This window comes from Cydia fagiglandana, chromosome 20 (assembly GCF_963556715.1).
Source record: "Cydia fagiglandana chromosome 20, ilCydFagi1.1, whole genome shotgun sequence".
Taxonomy (NCBI): Eukaryota; Metazoa; Arthropoda; class Insecta; order Lepidoptera; family Tortricidae; genus Cydia; species Cydia fagiglandana.
Window position 1 is genome coordinate 10,196,753 of NC_085951.1, and position 20,533 is coordinate 10,217,285.

The window sequence follows — 20,533 nt, forward strand, 5'->3', positions numbered from 1 at the left end:
GATTTGAGTGCCGTGTGGTGCCGGCATCAGAAAAGAATAGCACCACCCCATCTCGTCCCGTGAGTGTCGTATAAGGCGACTAAGGGAAAACTGGCGACAGATATGCATATGAGCAAGGCTCGCCCGTATCCTTAGCGGGGTCCTTGCTCAAAAGAGCTGTGCGCGCGCCACATCAAAAAAAAAAAACTTTTGATTTGACATAACATTTTTGTAATTCTGGATGTAAAATCTAGTCAAAGCCTTTTACAGATAGCGCCAGTATAGGTTTCCATGTCAATTCTACCAGTAGAGTAAATATTGTTTTGACCCTTTATACTAAATCTCATAGAACGCATAGACCAAAATTAGGAACAGGGGAACTCATGCTGGCACCATTTAGGTATCAAATAAAAACCATCAACAGATCTAACCCTAGTGACCTGACGGACTGAAGAACTCATTAGGGTCGTTATGTAGGGTAATATTGGCCGGCATCTTGAATATCTCACTTCCGGTCAAGATTTCGATCGGGCGACCGGTAAAATTAGGATTCAGCGGGGTCTAATTAGGTTGAAAAACCCGGTTGTCAAAAAGTGATAATATGTATTGTTTTGCCAGTCGCATCAAGAAGGAGAGCGATTTTTTTTGTCTAGACGTAAAGTAAGCATATTTGAACGGATTTCACTTTAAAATACCTTTTCACTCAAACAATGTAAATGTACTTTCTTAAAGTACCACCTACCCTACACAACCAATTTCAGCCGTTTTTTTTAAATATAATATTTATTTGTTTCTTATCTCCAATGCGTTCATTTCGCATGAGTAGTTACTTAAAAATGTCAATTTTGCTTCGTAAAAAAATATTGTAAGAGATCAGTAACACGCGACTTACCTGGTAACCTTTATATTTCAAGACCATTCTGAGTCTCTCCACAAAATAATAGTATCCATGCTCGTCTTTATAAAACAAATCACCAGTTTTTAAATACCCATCTTCAGTAAAAACGTTTTTGGTCTCCTCGGGGTCATTATAATAACACTGGAAATAAATAAATTGATTAGTAGGGACACTAATAACGGCATGATCGTTTCAAATCGTATTATAGAGTGTCATCAGCAGCAGTATAATATACCCTATACGAAGTTAAACTGTTTGTTTTTGTACTTCGAAGAGACGTCTGAAATTGACATGTCTTTAAAATTGAGGAAAAATGCAAAATATTCGGGAAGCTCCGAACACAGGGAGCTGGGACTTGTAAAATTTTCATCGAGAGTGGTGTCATTATAACATATATTTTAAATGATTGTAATGTGTAAATCACATCAAAATAAGCATCTTTTATTAGAAAAACTTTTCTCTAAAATTAAAAATGGCCGAGTTAGACGCGTCCAAAGATTGATGTTTTAAAGGAGTAGGTACGACGACGAGCGAAGCGAGGAGTGTTATTTTTTTTTTTTTTTTATTAAGCATGGGTTTACTCATGGCCACAGACTAGCCGAGGCGTAGACGTGGCCTACGATGGAGCGAGCTCGCCCAGAAGGTGCCTGTTCACTCTTGATTTGAAGGTTGCCGGGTTATAAGAGCACGGAAATATAGACGCCGGCAAGGAATTCCATTCCTTGGCAGTGCGCATAAGGAAAGTAGAAGCAAAGCGCTTAGTGCGAATTGGCGGAATATCTACCAAGTAAGGATGGAAACCGGCCGTGCGTCTAAAAGTCCGATGGTAGAATGGGGACGGTGGAATGAGCTCGTGTAGCTCTTGGGCACACTCCCCGAAGTGCAACCTGTAGAATACCGACAGGCTGGCGACTTTCCGCCGATGGGCCAAAGTCTGAAGCTTAGCCGTTAGCTTCTTGTCGCCAATCATCCTCCTGGCTCTGCGCTCCACTGAGTCCAAAGCGGCGAGTTGGTATTTAGCTGAGCCATCCCACAGGTGGCTGCAATACTCCATAAACGACCGGACTTGAGCTTTGTAAAGTGTTAGAAGCTGTCCAGGTGTAAAGTATCGCTTCACCTTATTTAGGACGCCCAGCTTTCTGGCCGCAGTTTATGCTTTAGACTCAATGAAGCTGCCGAAGCCGAGGACTGAACTCAGCTCCATGCCGAGGAGTTCCAGGCTGTCGGTAATAGGTACAGATGCACCCCGGAAAGAAGGAGTCAGGTCGAATGGACTCCGTTTAGCGGAAAATAGACACGCCTGCGTTTTGGAGGCATTGAACGTGACCAGATTGTCATCACCCCACTGGGAAACGAGACTAAGGGTCAAGTTCATTCGCTCAACCATGGCCTCTCTCTGTGAACGTATATCCTCCCTGCTGTCCCTTGCACTAGCCAAATATCTCTCAACAACCGTACTGTCATCTGCATAACCTACAATGCTGGGTTGCAGCATGTCGTTAATGTGGAGCAGGAAAAGGGTTGCGGAGAGAACAGACCCCTGAGGAACACCGGCGTCAATGGCCATGAGGTCCGAAGAGCAGCCATCAATAACTACTCTGATCGACCGTTCACTCAAGAAATCAGATAGCCAGCTACAAAAATCAGCAGGGATGCCGTAAGCAGGAAGCTTGCTAAGGAGACTTGCGTGCCAAACCCTGTCAAAGGCCTTCGAGATGTCCAGTGAAACAGCAAGCGCTTCACCGTTCCTCTCGATGGCCTCGCCGCAGCAGTGCGTGACATACGCTAAAAGATCCCCAGTAGACCGACCTCGGCGAAAGCCATATTGACGGTCACTGAGCAGATCATTTGCTTCGAGGTATGCCAGCAGTTTGCCGTTAAGTACCCTTTCCATGACTTTACAGAGCATGGAGGTAATGGCGATTGGTCGGTAATTGCAGGGATCAGCACGACTACCCTTCTTGGGTACTGGCTGCACGTTTGCAAGCTTCCAGGATTTCGGCACCGTTCTTGTTTGGAGAGAGAGGCGGTACAGGCGTGTCAGTACAGGAGACAACTCAGGCGCACACTGCTTTAGTACACGTGCAGGTATACCGTCTGGTCCATTGGCCTTATTCACGTCAAGATTCAGCAGAGCTCGGCGTACCTCTTTTTGATGTATAGCAATTCTCTGCATAGAGGAACTGCAATGAGGTAGCGTAGGTGGAAGTTTTGAGCCTGCATCTAGACGTGAATTGCTCGCAAACAGAGAAGCAAACAAGTTAGCTTTCTCTGTCGCGGAGTGGGCCAGTGTCCCATCAGGTTTCTGCAGAGGTGGCAATGTGGGTCGGCAGAAGTTGGATTCGACCGCTTTCGACAGGGACCAGAACCGCTTGCTACCAGGAGGGTAGGAGGCGAGTTTGGCCCCTATTCGACTGACGTGGTCGAATCGAGCCTTTCGAAGCACCCGTTTGCAGGACTTGGCAGCTGAGTTAAAGGCTTTTTTCTTCGCGCGAACCCTCTGTGCTCCAGCTTTGGTATCGCGGGCTAGTACCCAAGCCTGGTATGCAGACTGCTTAAGAGCCTCGGCTCGAGCACAGTCCGAATTGTACCATGCTCGGGTCTTGTGATCGAGCGATAGGTCGGAGAACGGAATGAAATATTCCATTCCCTGCCGAATCACATCCGCAACAGCCTCAGCAGAACACGAGGGGTCACCCGAAGAAAAACAGACCTGCTGCCAGGGGAAAGACGCAAAGAAATGCCGCATCTCATCCCAGTCCGCTGACTCGTATCGCCATACTCTCCTCGTGCCCCTAGGGCAGAGATCAGGAGGAGAGTGGATCGACACGGATTTCACCAGACAGTGATCGGACGATCCTAGCGGAGCTGAGACCGAAACCGAGTGCCTGTCTGGATCAGTTGTCAGCAGAAGGTCAAGGCAATTGGGTGTATGGTCAGTAACATCCGGTATCCGCGTCGCAACATTTACCAGCTGGGTAAGGTTTAGGGATACAGCAAATTTGCGTGCTTCCTTCCCAGCGTGGCAAGTATTCTTGTACGGGAACAGCCACTCCTCGTGGTGGGCGTTAAAGTCCCCAAGGAATACGAGTTGAGCCGCGGGGTACCGCTGTTGGGCTTTATCTGCCATCTCAGTAAGGTGGTCAAAGAGCCTAGTTGTCTCCTGTTTTCCGCTGTGCGATCGGTAGACACAGGCATACAGAGTTTTCTCTGAGCCCGAGTCGACCATAATCCACAAAGTGGAAAACCCGGCAGCCTCAAAGCAGGAGACGCTTGCAGCAAATGTCGTCGCGGACGTACACACAGACCCCAGCACGTGCTCTGAACTTATGTTCCAGTGAGTAGCCTGGGTAGTTGAGGTACGACGCGTCCGCTGGGGTTTTGATTTGCGTCTCCGTCAAAAAGAATAGGTGCGGTTTTTCGGTTTCAAGATGGTGGTGGACCGGATCGATATTTGAGTGCAACCCCCTGATGTTGGTGAGGTGCACTTTCAATAGGAGGAAGTGCAGCCGGTGTTTAACCCTATTCTTTTTTCTTTTTGTTTTCATATTTGTGGAGTGTGGGATGGGTGAAAAAATGCCTGTCGAGGTGTTGCGTTTACCAATTGGATCACTTGAGCTAATCCGGACAATGAGGAGCTCACTTGGAGACTGCGGGGACGCCCGAGCCCCCCTGAAATAACCCACCGGGTCCTCCCGTCCAGTCGCCAACTGGCACGGTGGAGCTATTCCAGGATTTTTCGCTAGGTGGCGGGGCAGCCTCTCGCACGTGTTGTCGTACAATTGGGCCCCCAACTTCCTGCGGTCGGCCACCGGCAAGACCGTGCCTCGGATCCCGCTACCCTCCAGCGAGAGCTGCTCGGCCCGACGTCACTCAAGGATCCAAAAACCGGCATTATGCAACACAACTGACAGCAAATCATCCCCCAAAGGCACTGGTACTCCCGCTCATAGACGAAACGCAGCAAGGCTGCTTGGCGCCTGACTCCGGCGGGAGGGTGGTAGCAAACCAGGCGGCCCCTTGCGGGACCTACCACCGCTGGTTTGGACGTAGTTTAAGGACATACCCGGGTCCATTTTAAGGACATACCCGGGTCCTGTTAGGTAGAACTGCGACCTTACAGCGCGCGAGCCGAGCGAGCGAAGCGAGCGTGCCGCGGCAGCGGCCGGCGAAGCGCCAGAACCGACTTTTTCCCAAGTCCCAGAAACGGCCCCCCTTTCGTACACTCTGACCCAGATGAAAACTTCTGTTGACAATAGTATTTTAATTGAATTATAATCAATTATAGTACTTACTGCCATGGTCGGACCTCTAACAAACAATTCCCCAGTGACATTTGGTTCCAGTATTTCTTTTCCAGTTTCTGGTGATATTAACTGAAAAAACACAGGGTGATTTTTTTTAATGGGACAGTAAGGGTAGCTACTAGCTCCCAGATCCCGCGTTACGCCAGGGTAGTCTTAGACGACCTTCCCTAACTTTTTTATTGATATTTAATGATTTTGGAAACAATGTACAGTTAGCGACGAACACAAAATTAAGAACGAAAAATTTTTTGTTAATTTTTTTTTCCATAAATATATGCAGAATCAAAAACTTCTTAGAACTGGAAAAGTCACAGAGGGAAGAAAATGATATTCACACAATAAGTATGAAACAAGATGTATTTCAGCATTATTTAGTTTTAGTTTTGTTTGCTTTTCTTTTTCAGTAACTTTGTGCAACAACTGTTGTGCTTTCATTTCAATCACAAGTAATACTTTGGATTGGTGTGGCCACACCTAACACCAATACTATTCTTACCCTCTCAATTTTATTTTTATTTAAAGACGGTCATGTGATTGATTGTTTATTAATTTTCTATGTTTTCTTGGTGTATTAATAATAATGTTTGTGTTTTTTATATGAATGTAAATTTATTTGTGTGTCGTTGGCGTACGTGTCGCCATCAACATTTAGATTAAGTCAGGTCCCCACAGAAAACCAGCGCCGGTTTGCCGCGGCATCGGCATTATGCTGAGTGGGGATCCTATTTTAGCGTCCAAATGTCTTTATGTCTGCATGCCTATCTTTTTTTTCATGTACTCTGTTGTGGCGTTAAAATAATATATTTCTTCTTTCTTCTTCTTCGTATAATGGTAGTAAGTACTAGCTCCTTTGTTAGGGTTCAATATCATGAAACTTATCAGACCTTAATTTCATATTTAGGGTCAATTGTTCCAAAACTCGCAAAAGGGTCTTCGGGACCTTGCTCCATTACCAAACCGCCGGACTCGGACAGCCCATATGCTTGTTGAACAACAGCGTCTGGTCGCATTCTAGCCTGAAAAAGTGAAGCCAAAAATGATAACGCCTAAACAAATAATTCCATATTTCATGGTCTTTATCAACAGGTTAATTTTACTAAAAGGAGCGTTCGTAAAGAATATATCTAAAAGCAAATTATATCTGTGAAACCAGAAGCACTTCATATTTTAGAAACACTTAAATTACCATAAATGCTGTGTAATATAATACTTTGCACTCTCGCGTTTTGTACACATATTTATTTACACAAACGGGTCTACCGCGATGTAATATCATTGTTTTTACCTTAAATTCCGACGTTTCATCTGAGTTGCACTAGCTGTGGTCACGGAAAGACTGACATTCCAGCGAATCTCAACAGAGATATAAAATACATCACTAAACTACCCGAAATTAGTTTATAAAAAAGTTCGGGGAAGACAAGGAAATCTGGAACGTCGGAATTAAGGTAAAAACAATGAAATTATGTCGCGGTAGACCCATTTGTGGTAATTAAATAAAGGTTGTGTAATGTTAGGTCGTGTAAAAGAAGACTAGAGTTTGAAACACACACCTTAAGGCCCGCCAGCAGTTCTTTGTGGACTTTGCTGCCTCCAGTCTTAATAATGTCAAAGCAGGTCAGATCACAATGTTTCTCATTGTGCATTATATGAGCCAGTGCAGTCGGCGCCAACAAAGTTCCAACAGGCTGTAAAATCCAATACTTTAAAGCATATAATCTATAATCTATTCTACGTGAGTGACGTCATCTCCAAGCTTAAATGGAGTTGGGCGGGACATGTTGCTAGGCAGAGTGATGGCAGGTGGACCAAAATGTTGACGGATTGGTGGCCGCTTACGGATGAAAGAAGCGCCTGGGGTCCGTTGGCTCATTGGGTGGATGACATTCGGAAAATCGCGGGGCACTTTTAGATGAGACTAGCCCAGGACCGGGATAAGTGGTGTACACGAAGAGAGGCCTATGCTCAGCAGTGGGCTACGAAGGCTAGAATGATGATGATGATGAATCTATTCTAAGTTACCTAAGTGTTTCGACCATAAATTCTAAAGAAACATGTTAGGGCCCATATGGGAATGCACGGTTATTAGAATGTTTTCGTATGTCCTGCTCATAGTGGAAGCAGTTATGAAGTTGACCTAAAAATTTTTTATTAAGCTATGAGCTTCATCACATTTGATCTTTGAGTAATTCTAAGCATTTCTAGCCTCGGAGGCAAAAAGAAAGCAATCAGAAGGCCTAAGAAACCAGGTATACGTTGGGAGCAGAGCAAATAGTGGAGAGCCTCGTTCTATTCAATGTTAAGTTCGTCCTGTCCAAGGTGGTACTAACAAAACTGGAGTTGAAACTCTAGGTCCATGGGGTCCCAGCGCACACAAGTTGTTTCCAGAAATCGCGAAGCGTCTGGTTGACGTAACTGGTGACCGAAGAGCTGGCGGCCACCTCGCACAACGTATCAGCATTGCTATAGCGAGGAAATGCCACCAGCATCCTTGGTACAATACCTCAATGGCCTATTTTAGATATAAGATAATTATACATTTCTTTTAGTAATACCAATGTATATAAATCTTCATCATCATCATCATCATTTCAGCCTATTTATGTCCCACTGCTGAGCACAGGCCTCCACTCGCGCGCGAGAGGGCTTGGGCTATAGTCCCCACGCTAGCCCAATGCGGATTGGGGACTTCACATACACCTATGAATTTCTTCGCAGATGTCTGCAGGTTTCCTCACGATGTTTTCCTTCACCGAAAAGCTAGTGGTAAATATCAAATGATATTTCGTACATAAGTTCCGAAAAACTCATTAGTACGAGCCAGGATTTGAACCCGCGACCTCCGGATTGAAAGACAGACGTCATATCCACTCGGCCACCACTACACTGCTTGTCGGTGTCGGTTGCTTGTTGGTATATAAATCTTACCTTGTACTTATTTATAATATCAATGATATGATCCGCAGTGGCCGGTGCGGAGGTCTGCACCTTGATGTGGTTGATCGGCATTAGCAGAGCGTTGAAGAAACCTGATATCCAGTGCAGAGTAGACGGGTTCAAAACTGCTTTACGCTCACTAAAAATTACAGTAATAATTGGATCGCTTACACAATTTTATATATCAGATAACTATTTTACGTTTAATAAGAATATTAAGTGTGTAATCTGACTATTAAACTCATGTATAGTCTGTATCTTTAGTTATTTAAGGTGGTTCGCCTAGGTTACTCAAAACTTAACTCTCGCTCTAGATGGCACCACTTTTGCAAAATTTCAGATTTTATTTTTTTGTGAAATGGTCTTGGTATTTGTATACTTAAAAGTATGTTTCGCGCACTCTTTAAGTAAATATTGAACTATTAAAATAAACATTGAATACTTCATTGTGCAAAAACCACCTTTTTAATTCGACGGAGTGTTGCTGTCACGCTTTTTCCTACTATTACTCACACATGCAAACAGTGTTTCCGTGATCCTTGTAGTAGACAATTTCACACAACGTAAGTATGTTGCAATAGCGTAACGGTATGTTCGTGGAAATACGTGCAAGAGGATTGGGGTTCAAGACTGGTGCGAGTAGGTAATTTCTTTTTGTTTCTCCTTTGTGTTATCTTACCTTTAAACGAGCAATTATTAGAAATATAATTATTTATTTATATATTTGGATGGTATCAGAAACGGCTCTAACGATTTCGATGAAATTTGCTATAAGGGGTTTGATCTCTTAGCTAGGTCTATGAGAAAACGCGCATTTTTGAGTTTTTATGTTTTGTAAGCTTTGGTCGGTCTCCCAGATATTCAATCTCCGCTTGGCAACTAATCCCAGAATTGGCATGCGCACTAGTTTTTACGAAATCGACTGCCCTGACCTTCCAACCCAGAGAGTAAACTTATTTGGATTAGTCCGGTTTCCTCACATTGTTTTCTTTCACCGAAAAATAGGTATCGGTGTATAAATAGGTAGGTATCAAATGCTATTTCGTACAAAAGTTCGAAAAATCATTGGTACAAGCCGGGGTTAGAACCCGCGACCTCCGAATTGCTTTCCGCTAGGCCAGCAGCGCTTCCCCCACATACTCAGTGTTATCAGGTTTTTTAAAAATCAAAAACCGGGCAAGTGCGAGTCGGACTCGCGCACGAAGGGTTCCGTACCATAATGCAAAAAAACAACAAAAAAAAGCAAAAAGAAAACGGTCACCCATCCAAGTACTGACCCCTCCCGACGTTGCTTAACTTTGGTCAAAAATCACGTTTGTTGTATGGGAGCCCCATTTAGATATTTATTTTATTCTGTTTTTAGTATTTGTTGTTATAGCGGCAACAGAAATACATCATCTGTGAAAATTTCAACTGTCTAAGCACGGTTCGTGAGATACAGCCTGGTGACAGACGGACGGACGGACGGACGGACGGACAGCGAAGTCTTAGTAATAGGGTCCCGTTTTACACTTTGGGTACGGAACCCTAAAAACGATTACTTATGAAAGCAGAAGAATATAAATGATCGTATTAGATTTATAATTGTTACATATTTGCCGTAACTTATTTTTAAAATGTGTTTTTCAATTAAAAGACACGTCAAGATTGTTTACCTTATTTCTAATGCTAAAAAAAACAAACTATAGTAATAATTGTGTTTTTCATTCATAGACAAAATCCATTATTTTTAACCACAGGAAATTTTATACCCTTCTTTTTAGGGTTCCGTACCCAAAGGGTAAAACGGGACCCTATAACTAAGACTTCGCTGTCCGTCCGTCCGTCCGTCCGTCTGTCACCAGGCTGTATCTCACGAACCGTAATAGCTAGACAATTGAAATTTTCACAGATGATGTATTTCTGTTGCCGCTATAACAATTAACAAATACTAAAAACAGAATAAAATAAAGATTTGAATGGGGCTCCCATACAACAAACGTGATTTTTGACCAAAGTTAAGCAACGTCGGGAGTGGTCAGTACTTGGATGGGTGACCGTTTTTTTTTTGCTTTTTTTTGTTTTTTTTTTGCATTATGGCACGGAACCCTTCGTGCGCGAGTCCGACTCGCACTTGCCCGGTTTTTATTGCAGTGAGGAAGTCCTGATTGTAAAAATCAGAGAGATTAGGAAGAGTATAATTTCTAATTATCTTTGTAAAAATAAAAGAATACGTGTAGCCCATACTTAATAATCTATTTATGATAATAAGAAAAATTAAATAAAAATAAAAAAACAATACCAAATTTAGGTGTAACAAAAATACAAAAAGTTATGTTCCAGCATACAATGACTGGGGATCGAACCGGGAATCTTCCGTTTGCAAGCAAAAAAGCGACTGTTTGCATAACACGCCATGATAGTTCTTAGCTAAGCTGACGAACTTCTCGCTTAGGTCAATTAACTACCTGTCAAATATCAGTGTCAACAAAATTGCACTAAACATGACGGCACTCCAAATTCGAGCCGTGGTCAGCCCGGCAACGTCGGAAATGGTATGGCAACGTCGCAAATGTATCTGTACACGACATTTGTGACACATACATACGTAAAATTGATGAAAAGTTAACTATGATTTTTGCATGATTTCTGTATGAAACATTGTTTTCCTGTTAATTTCGCGCAAACGAATATTCGAAAGAAGATAAATGCGGAAATATTTGTGTACTAATAGTGTGTAGTTACTTAATGAGCTTTGATTGAATTTTGTATGAAAAGCGAACCACCTTAAATAAAAGTAAACAAACAATTTGTAAATTTTCGGGTAGTTATAATTTATTGATTAACCGAACAATTACAAAACCGAATAAGGGATCAGTCACTGAACGACCTTAACCTACATTATTTTAACACCGGACTTTAAGGTGCAGTGAGTTCAGAAAACGGAGTTTTTTAAAAGCCGTAGCTCTTTTTTGGATCACAATACGGCTGCCATACATTCAATTAGCAAACTTGGGGGCTTTTTCTAGTGAGTGGAGGGATTAGAATCCTAAGTTTTTGACTTTTGCTCGATAGAAAACGATCACGAACATAGGTCTAAAACGGACTTTAAAGATTCGTAACAATTTGTGCACAAAAGATAGAAATATGAAAACTGCTTCTATGTACGCGCAATTGTATGCTTGAACGACTACCAGGATTACTTTTTTTTTTAATTTCACATTCACTAAATAAGTTCGAAAATATGATATCAGCGGTTCCGTGCACGCAACTTCTTTGATCAGATGCCCGCTGGGCTCCGATCAAAGGACACGTATCGCGAATTTAATTAAAATGACAGTTGGTTTTCGCATTTATTTCGACATTAAGTCATATACATATACGAAAAAGTATACCAGTAGACAAATAGTATTTAAAAAAACAGGGTAAATAATTATCATCACATGGAGCTCGAGTCTCATCTTAGATTTGATTTGTTGGGGCATAATGGTTGAAAAACGCAGTAAACTATCTTAAAACAATACGATTCCAATATCATTTAAGTAATTTGCTCCTTGAAACCCGGCTTAGAATGAAAAAAGTTTGAAGACTCATACTTATTGATTGGAATTAATTTTCATTATGCTGGTATTAATATTGCATACCTATTTGACGTACTTTTGTACGTCAACGTCAATGAACTGTGATGACAATGTTGTGATCTTGTATTTATGTTAGAGAACTTTTGATCTTCAAATATTACCTATTAATACGGAACATTATGTAAATATTTCGTGTACTACTTGAAAATCGTGCAGTGGTACACCTATTTTGTTGCTGTGAGGTCCGTCTAAGATAGATGTATAATGCGGTTACGTGCTGTTCTGCAAACCTCCATGAAATCAAGAATAAATAAACGGCTATGGTCTAGCCTCAGCGAGTTTTTGCGGCTTGTGAGGCCGAGATATACATTATACATACTGGCCTACGAGGCTTACAGCCCAAAACCACTGCGGTGCCTGGTTTGTGATTGCCTATGTATCGAGTGTAATACTAATTTACTATAAAATAAAACAAAGTTTTTCGTTCAATGATATTCTGTGCATATTTAATTTTATACCTCGTCGATGACAAACAAGCATACGGCCCGTCTGATGATAAGCAATCTTCGTAGCCTTTGGATGCCTGCAACTCCATGCGCGTTGCCGAGTCTAACACTCCGCACCCCTCGTTGATAACTGGCAACCATACTCACCGGCAGGAAGGACACTATGAGTAGGGTCTAGTGCTAGTGTTATTTGGCTGCAGATTTCTGTAAGGTTGAGCTCTGCTCTAGATCTGGAATGACATCCGCTGTGCTGTGCCCTACCACACAAAGCGAGATGTCATTCTCAGTTCCCATTCCCATACCTCTCTTTGGACGTAGTTCAAGGACCATATATCTTAAATATGCCGATACCGATATGTCCATATATCTTAAATATTAACTATAGAGATTCAGAGTCTGAACATATAACCGTAAGTTTACCAAAAAAATGCCGTAATAGCTGTAGGTACAGTCAGATGCAGAGAGAAAGAATCCGCCAAAATGAAATTTCCACCCTGCCAGGACTTTATTTATTGATAAAGATAACGATATATTTATTTGCAAAAAATATAGTGATGAACATAGGTGGACAGTAATTTTGGATGCGTAGGGTAGAGCGGGGAGAAACGTAACACTATGTGCTTTGACCTTAGTTTCTGGTTAACCATTATTATTTTGATGAGTTTAATGTAGTCATACTCGTATATAACGTCAGTGCATGTTCTGTACATTAACGTCTTGACTAACATTATAATTGTGTATTTTGTTTTAAAAAAATCGTCTTTTGTTACTAATGACCCCGTTGGCGTGCAGAAAGTAACACGTTGTGGGTCAAAAGTAACAAGACACAGTGGGCTGTAATTCAATATAATATGACATATCAAATCAAAATAAAAACCGGTCAAGTGTGAGTCGAACTCGCGTCCCAAGGGTTCAGTACTGCACACATTTTTGAACGAGCGAGCAAAGCGAAGTTCTTAAGTACATTCAACTATTTATTCAATTCGTCCACACACGGCTGGCTATCTTAGGATAGTTAGTTACCCATTTTTTTTTTGTTCAAGTATTATGTTAAGCATAGTGCCTACATTTTTTTTCATTGTTAGGCGTATCTCTGTTAATTCAAGATAACAGGGCTATAACCGCGGCAATCGAAGTTCGCAAATTGCTGGCATTTCTCTCTGTCACTCTAATTACCTACGGTTTCATTGGTGTAAAAGAAAAATCCCCGCAATTTGCGAAATTCAATGGTCGCGATATACGGCAGTTCAGCCTTCTCACTTAGCTACTCGTACTTAAACCAATTATTTGTTCTGTTTGAGCACTAACCTCCTAAAGCTCATGCTTCGACCTTGCGTGGAGGTGCACCTCCCATATAACCATTCCAGTCGCAGAATCATCAAAGTGGTAACTAAATGTCAGATGTGTCGTAACAGAGTCCACACAATATGTCTAGAATTGTTTCGAAACAAAGTGTCGTCGCCGTGTGTACACTTTTCCATAACAAGGTGTCGACACATTTGTGTGCACTTTGCGTGCGGTTTGCGACTAAATCTGACAGCAAATTTGTGACAGCAAATGTCAATATAAAATACCTCTTGAAAACCAAGGTTTGACAAACTACTATTAGTGTCTCGTGTGCTCGTAAGTAATTCTAGTAAGTCATCATGGGCGATGCAAATGATAATAATTGACCAAAACCATATAAACACCCAACACCCGTCAACCTTTTACAGAAAAGTTTTTAAAGAAATGCAATAAGCTACTTAGGTCAGCCAACGAATGCTCCAAAAAGTTGTAGAGGGAAATGCTCGGTACACAATTTTTGACTCTGTAACTTGGTTTGGGCAAGTTAGGAGGTGAACATATCAAAAGTCCCCGGCCGTAGCCCTTGAGCGGGAGGAAGAGAGGGGGCTTTGTTTGAAGGTCCCATTTTCCGGTTTATCGATTATATCTCGGAAACTATGCATCTTAGCGACATGGCCATTTATACAAAATGAAAGTTAATTTCCACAAGTTTAAGTTTTGTTACAAGTTTATTCAGTCAATTTTTTCGATATGTTGAATAGTTTTTGAGATATCCGCTCTTGAAAGTTTATTTAGGGCTCTCAATTTTATCTTCATATATCTACATCAGTGAAGGTGCTAGGCCGTGTATGGTATCGTTTTTGTATAAATCTGGGTTGCTGAATCCATTTAAGGTATCACATTGACACCATTCCACAAAATTAAAAAAAATCTTTTTAGGGTTCCGTACCTCAAAAGCAAAAAACTTATAGGATCACTCGTGCGTCTGTATGTCTGTCCGTCTGAATACACAAAATAGTTCTTTACCTATAGATGACAGGAAAACCTATTAGAAATGTGCAGTCAAGCGCGAGTCGGACTTAATGTACGGAACCCTTAACACGCGGGTCCGACTCGCACTTGGCCGGTTTTTTTAAAACTCCTTTTGACGCTTAACCGCTGAACCGATTTCGTTGAAATTTGGTATAGAAATAGTTTGCGTCCCGGAACAGGACATAGGATAGATCTTATAACCAAAATCATCTTTTGAAGGTGTGAAAAGTGGCGTGGAAATTTGTACGGGAAATCAATAACCGCTGAACCGATTTATATGAAATTTGGGATGGGCTACATCTTTGATTTAGTTAAAAATGATAAAAAAACATGACTTCAAACCTAAACTTAAACAGTATTAACTTCAAGAAGTCAATTCTGAATTCCCCCCTACACCTCATTTCACACCTTTAAAGGATGATTTTTGAGATAACTTATTATGTCCTGTCTCGGGACTCAAAATATATGTGTACTTAATTTAAATTAAAACTGTTCAGCAGTTTAAGCGTGAAGAGGAGTTTAAAAGAAAGTATTTTAATAAGTTTATATGTTTTTACTTTGGAATGGTGTCAATGTGATACCATAACTAAATTTGGTACTGCGAATTTATACGAAAACGATACCAAACATGGCCTCGTAGCTTTACTGTTGTAGAAGTCAAAATAAAATTGAGAGCCCTAAATTCTTATTACTTGGCCAAACTTGTGTATAAGGAATAGGAAAAATAAAAGTCTTCGGCAGGAATATAAGACACAAATATATTTTTTTTTTCGCGTTACTATTTCAATCATCAAATATAAACATACCTTGATTATATTATTCTAGTGAGATTCTCATAGATAAACAAAAACATTTACTTAAAAAATTACAAGGTCGAAATATCACGGAACTTGTGAGAGTAATATGTGAAAAATAAAAACTTTTATGACAAAAAAATCTGGACACAATTTAAGAAGCATCCAATTGCGTCGAGGAATCATCTGTATTTTTGCTTGTTTCATTACCTCCTCGCTTCTTTTTTTGTCCTTTGTATTCTGTAGCAATTTGTTAGATCTGAAAATAAAGATAACTTGCGTCGTCACGGATGTCGATTTATAGGTTTTAGGGAGTGCAGAATTCGAAAACGATGATCATTTTATAATCCAAGATGGCGGCTACGTATTTTGTCATAAAAGTCGTCATGAATATAATCTTATAGGTTTTAGGAAGTGCCGATTTCGAAAATGATGACCAGTTTGGAATCCAAGATGTGTGCCGTGCACTTTGTCATAAAAGTTGTCATGGATATCGTTTTATAGGTTTTAGGGAGTGCAGAATTCGAAAATGATGACCATTTTGGATTCCAAGATGTCTGCCGTGCACTTTTTCATATAAGCCGTCATAGATGTTGATTTATAGGTGTTAGGAAGAGCAGATTTCGAAAATGATGACCATGACCAATACAACGACATCCATGTCGACTTTTAACATAGTGCATGGCCGCCATATTGGATTCCAAAATAGTTATTATTTTCGAAATCTGCGCTCCCTAAAACCTATAAAACGACAGCCATGACGACTTTTATGACATATTGCATGGCCGCCATTTTGGATTCCAAAATGGTCATCATTTTCGAAATCAGGGCCCCCTAAAACCTATAAAACGACATCCATGACGACTCTTATGACATAGTGCATGGCCGCCATTTTGGATTCCAAAATGGTGATCATTTTCAAAATTGGGGCCCCCTAAAACGTATAAAACGACACCCATCTCGACTTTTATGACAAAGTGTTTGGCTACCAGCTGCATGCAAGACATTTCTATTATTCTATTATTTTTACGTACAAAAATGGCCCCCTGTCAACTTCCAACCGAGATTTATTCGATTAATATTCAGATTAATTCAATTTCTATCTATAGGTCGACTAAACTAATTGCGATTAAAATTTGAGGATGAACTTTTTTTATTCCATTAATTAGTCGAATAAACAGTTAATCTATTAAGTCCCATCTCTGACCACGGCATTTTTACACTTTGAGAATATCTGAAAACAAATGAACACAAGGAGCCATTTTGCAAATCCAGTAACTTTGTTATTACTTTTGACAGCGCGTGTCATGTGTCTACACAGAGTCGACACAAAGTCGAAACATTTGCGACTACTTTGTGACTGCAATATTTCTCAGCCTTAAACCATATTTATACATCATAATTAACAAGTTTCGTAGTATGTAAAGCGTTATTTCTGTTATTTAAGTATAGTATACGCATCGAAGTACTAAAAATGCATCAAATAATATGGTTATGAACACAGGCACTGAGAAGTAAACAATTTCATTTCCGGCTAAACTAAAACAATGTGGTGGCGCGTTGATTATATTACACTTAGTTTATCAAATCACTCGAGCAGTTTAATTCCCCATTATAATTTTAGTCCTATTGTAATATAAATGCAAACAATATATAATTACGTCTTGTAATCCGTTTTAGAGATGGCGTATTAATGTCACTTATTTTTATTTAACAATTTTTCCATCTGACAGTTTCCATTTGACAGGAACAAAATGAACGAATGATATTGGCATAAAGTAGTCGCAAACTCGAAACAATGTGTGCACACGGCGACCACACTTTATGTCACTTTGTGTCATGTGTCGACCCTTCCCCATTTCTGGTAACTGTGTCGACACGGCGACGACTCTGCGACTGGAATTGTGACCGAAACAGACGGTGTCGACACAAGATGTGTCTACACCGCGTCGTAACGGCGACTGGAAATGGTTGTATGGGCTCTCTCGGATGCTTCAGGCCTTCGGCCCAACGCAGAGCTTGGCCATCGACCTTCGCACTAGCTGTCCGCACCACGTTTCAGTTTCACGTAAACAATTGCGGCTGTGTCCCTAAAACAGCCCAACCGCGTTTTTTTTCTTAAGTCCGACTCACGCTGGACTCTAGATTTCTAATAGGTTTTCCTGTCATCTAGAGGTAGAAGGTTGTGTATTTTTTTTCAAAATTTTAGACCCAATTTTATCGGAGATAAGAGGGAGGGGGGGACGGTCATTTTTTGCCTATTTTCTTAAATAACTTTTAAACTGTTTCATATAAAATTATAAAAAAAATATATAGATCCTCAAAATAAGCCCTTTTATTATGTAACACGATATGGTTTGCAAAACTTGGTTTTCTAATTTACTCATATTCCCCTTAAAATAGCCGCCTATACTTAAAATTCATTTGTTTATATTACATGTCCGTCTTTGGGTAGCAGACTTCCATATGTATACCAAATTTCAACTTAATTGGTCCAGTAGTTTTGGAGCAAATTGGCTGTGACAAACGGATAGACAGACGCACGAGTGATCCTATAAGGGTTCCGTTTTTTCTTTTTGAGTTACGGAACCCGACTCTCGAGCCGCGAACATTTAGAAACCAGAAATTTATTTGCTAAAAACATTGTCCTTACAAAGGTATACAAATGGAATACGCAGTGATAAAAAGTGAAATAAACTGTGTGAATCGTGTTAAATGTAATGTTTTGTCATAAAGGCTGCTTTTTCTACAATCAATTGTTTTATTTCCTAATTATACGTATTTTTATACATGAAAAAAAAATTGGTATTATGAGATTTGATCAAGTCCAGCATAATTCACATAAATATAATGAAATTCATTGGTATACAATCAAATAAGCCATTTTATGCTGAATTCAATGATACATAATTAATATCATTCATACATATTTTTAAAGAAATGGTCATATTTCTAACACACGCCAAATTCGCGATGACCACCCATGGAGGCCACGCCACTAGACGTATATTTTTCTAAATTGGCCGCGCCACTCAACCTCAAGCCACCGTTAAATCTGAGGCGCCGCCATTCAACGGCTTGTTATGACTGTCCGTCTCCCGGCTCCCCGCCACCATAGAGACTGGGAGCCAAACAATGCCACTCTACCCCGGATATGCAAATATTCAGAAAATGTATGAATTTTAATACAACATAAACATCAAATAACTAAAAGTCAAAAAACGTACTTTAGATTCGAAAAATCACGATGCGTCCTCTCACACAACCTAATAGCACGTGGCGACCGTTTCGACTGAATGCGCTGACTGAGTGAAGGGGGCACCACTGTCTATCACTTAATAGCAGCGGAGTGGTATTTTGTCTATTAGATAAACCTACAGAGCAATAGTTACTTTCCACCCGCAGTTACTTTTGTCCCCGCTCTCCCCTACATTTCACTTGAAGAAGCATGCAATTTTTTCTTAGTAGCTAGGTAGTATAACTAAATATATACAAACTGAAGCTAAGCTAAGGTAAGTTATATAATAATAACATCATCGGAATACACATATGATTTTAATGAAATTGTCATTGAATTGATTTGTGCCTTATCGAAAGCCCTATTGATTAGAGTAGTACCTAAATAACGTTTTTCATTTGACGACTTCTGTATTTATTCGGTTTATTTAGTTCGAGTATCTAATGAATTCGATTATTTAGTTAATTTACATTTAAGTACGTCACATGTGACATGAACAGACAAGGAGAACAAGATAAAATATATTGTTTTGTCTTCCTTCTTTCAATGGAACTTTTTTAGAGTTTCTCTTCCTCAAAGGAGGCTAGTGGTTAAGAAAAAACTCAAAATACTCTCATTTGCATCTTAAAAAAAACAGGATGGGTCACTGACCTGTCCCGGTAAAGTGAAGTAGTGTGCGTGACGCGTGCTTGTGTGTGAAATGGGGTAATTTGACAGAATCTGAAAATTTTCCCCGGGCATACCTCACCTAAACCTACATTATTTAATTATGTAATGTGTTCAATATCTCAACTGGCTTAAAGAGGGTGTATTTTGTTTACTTTTATTTAAATATACCTAAAGAAACAGACTAAAGGTGCAGTCAGCATCAAAACCAGCGTATCAGACTAAGGGTTAAAAGTATCTATTCTCTATAATAGCTTAATAAAGGGAGATATATAAGTCTCCTAAGTAATCTTTTCTAATTCTGCATTAGTATTTCTAACGTATCTCACCCATTTTTAGGTTCCTTATACCTATAGAACTCTGTCATCAGAATCAAGTGTGGGTGTGCGAGTGCCACTATTTTTGGCTGTCCGGTGCTTCCACTTGTGCTGACAAGCCAGCAGTACACTTCGTCAGTATTGAAAGTAGCGACCCTTAAAAAAACAAATCAATTGTTAAGGCTCCAGTACACAGTGGTCAAGGATGGTCCATGCCAAGCCATGCTTTGCAATGCGCAACAGTAGGCCTATATCACGTAGATGTTCACACAATGGTGCACAAAAAATTAAAATCAATACCTATTGCAGCCTCTGATTGATATAAATCTATAAACTGTTAGAGTGAAGTCTCTTCATTGCTCTACGACAATGACATTTTGGGCTATCAACATTAACCAAGCGGTCAATAATTCAAGAAACTAAACAAACAATGGCGACTGTGTGAACACCACAGGCCACGATTCTTTTGAAGTGTGCCAAAAAACCGTCAACTCCCCGATTGCCCACCACGGCTGACAACTGGCGGCCGTCGTCCGCCATTGTATACCATAGCCCCCTGTACACAATGGCCAGGGCGTGGCATGGCCCATCCTTCACCACTGTGTACTGGGGCCTTTAGCGGTTTTTTGACGGTCGCCTCTCCCTATGACAAGGAGTGGTGGCAACACTAGAAACGCATACGCAGCGCTTGGGCATGGTTTATAGATTCTAATGGCTCCTCTACACGATGGGCCAACGCCGGCCACTCCAACGGACGCAACCATGCGGTAGAATGAGATAGCAATATAATTTACTCCCTCTAACGCATAAATGCGTCCCTTGGAGTGGCCGGCGTTGGCCCATCGTGTAGAGGAGCCGTAAGATGGCGGCGATGGACGCTCTTTACTGGCTAAATGTTTTCTACTAAAACAATATATTTGTATTTCACTTACTCTCATCGTAAATGTTACTGTACGTTGAAATTATAGACCGGTAAAAGTACAAAATAAAAGATTTCTCAGACCTCCCTGGA

General features: G+C 40.7%; 1 protein-coding gene across 1 annotated transcript in view; it reads right to left on the bottom strand.

Moving 5' to 3' along the window:
* Positions 1 to 20,533, bottom strand: part of LOC134674794 (luciferin 4-monooxygenase-like) — a 29,631-nt gene that overhangs the window by 1,413 nt on the left and 7,685 nt on the right. The window contains exons 5-10 of the mRNA XM_063532933.1: positions 19,534 to 19,677; positions 8,113 to 8,260; positions 6,738 to 6,872; positions 6,069 to 6,200; positions 5,173 to 5,253; positions 872 to 1,018 (exon numbers count right to left, since the gene is read on the bottom strand). Coding sequence (XP_063389003.1) covers positions 872 to 1,018; positions 5,173 to 5,253; positions 6,069 to 6,200; positions 6,738 to 6,872; positions 8,113 to 8,260; positions 19,534 to 19,677 — 787 coding nt within the window. The remainder of the gene's footprint in view (positions 1 to 871; positions 1,019 to 5,172; positions 5,254 to 6,068; positions 6,201 to 6,737; positions 6,873 to 8,112; positions 8,261 to 19,533; positions 19,678 to 20,533) is intronic.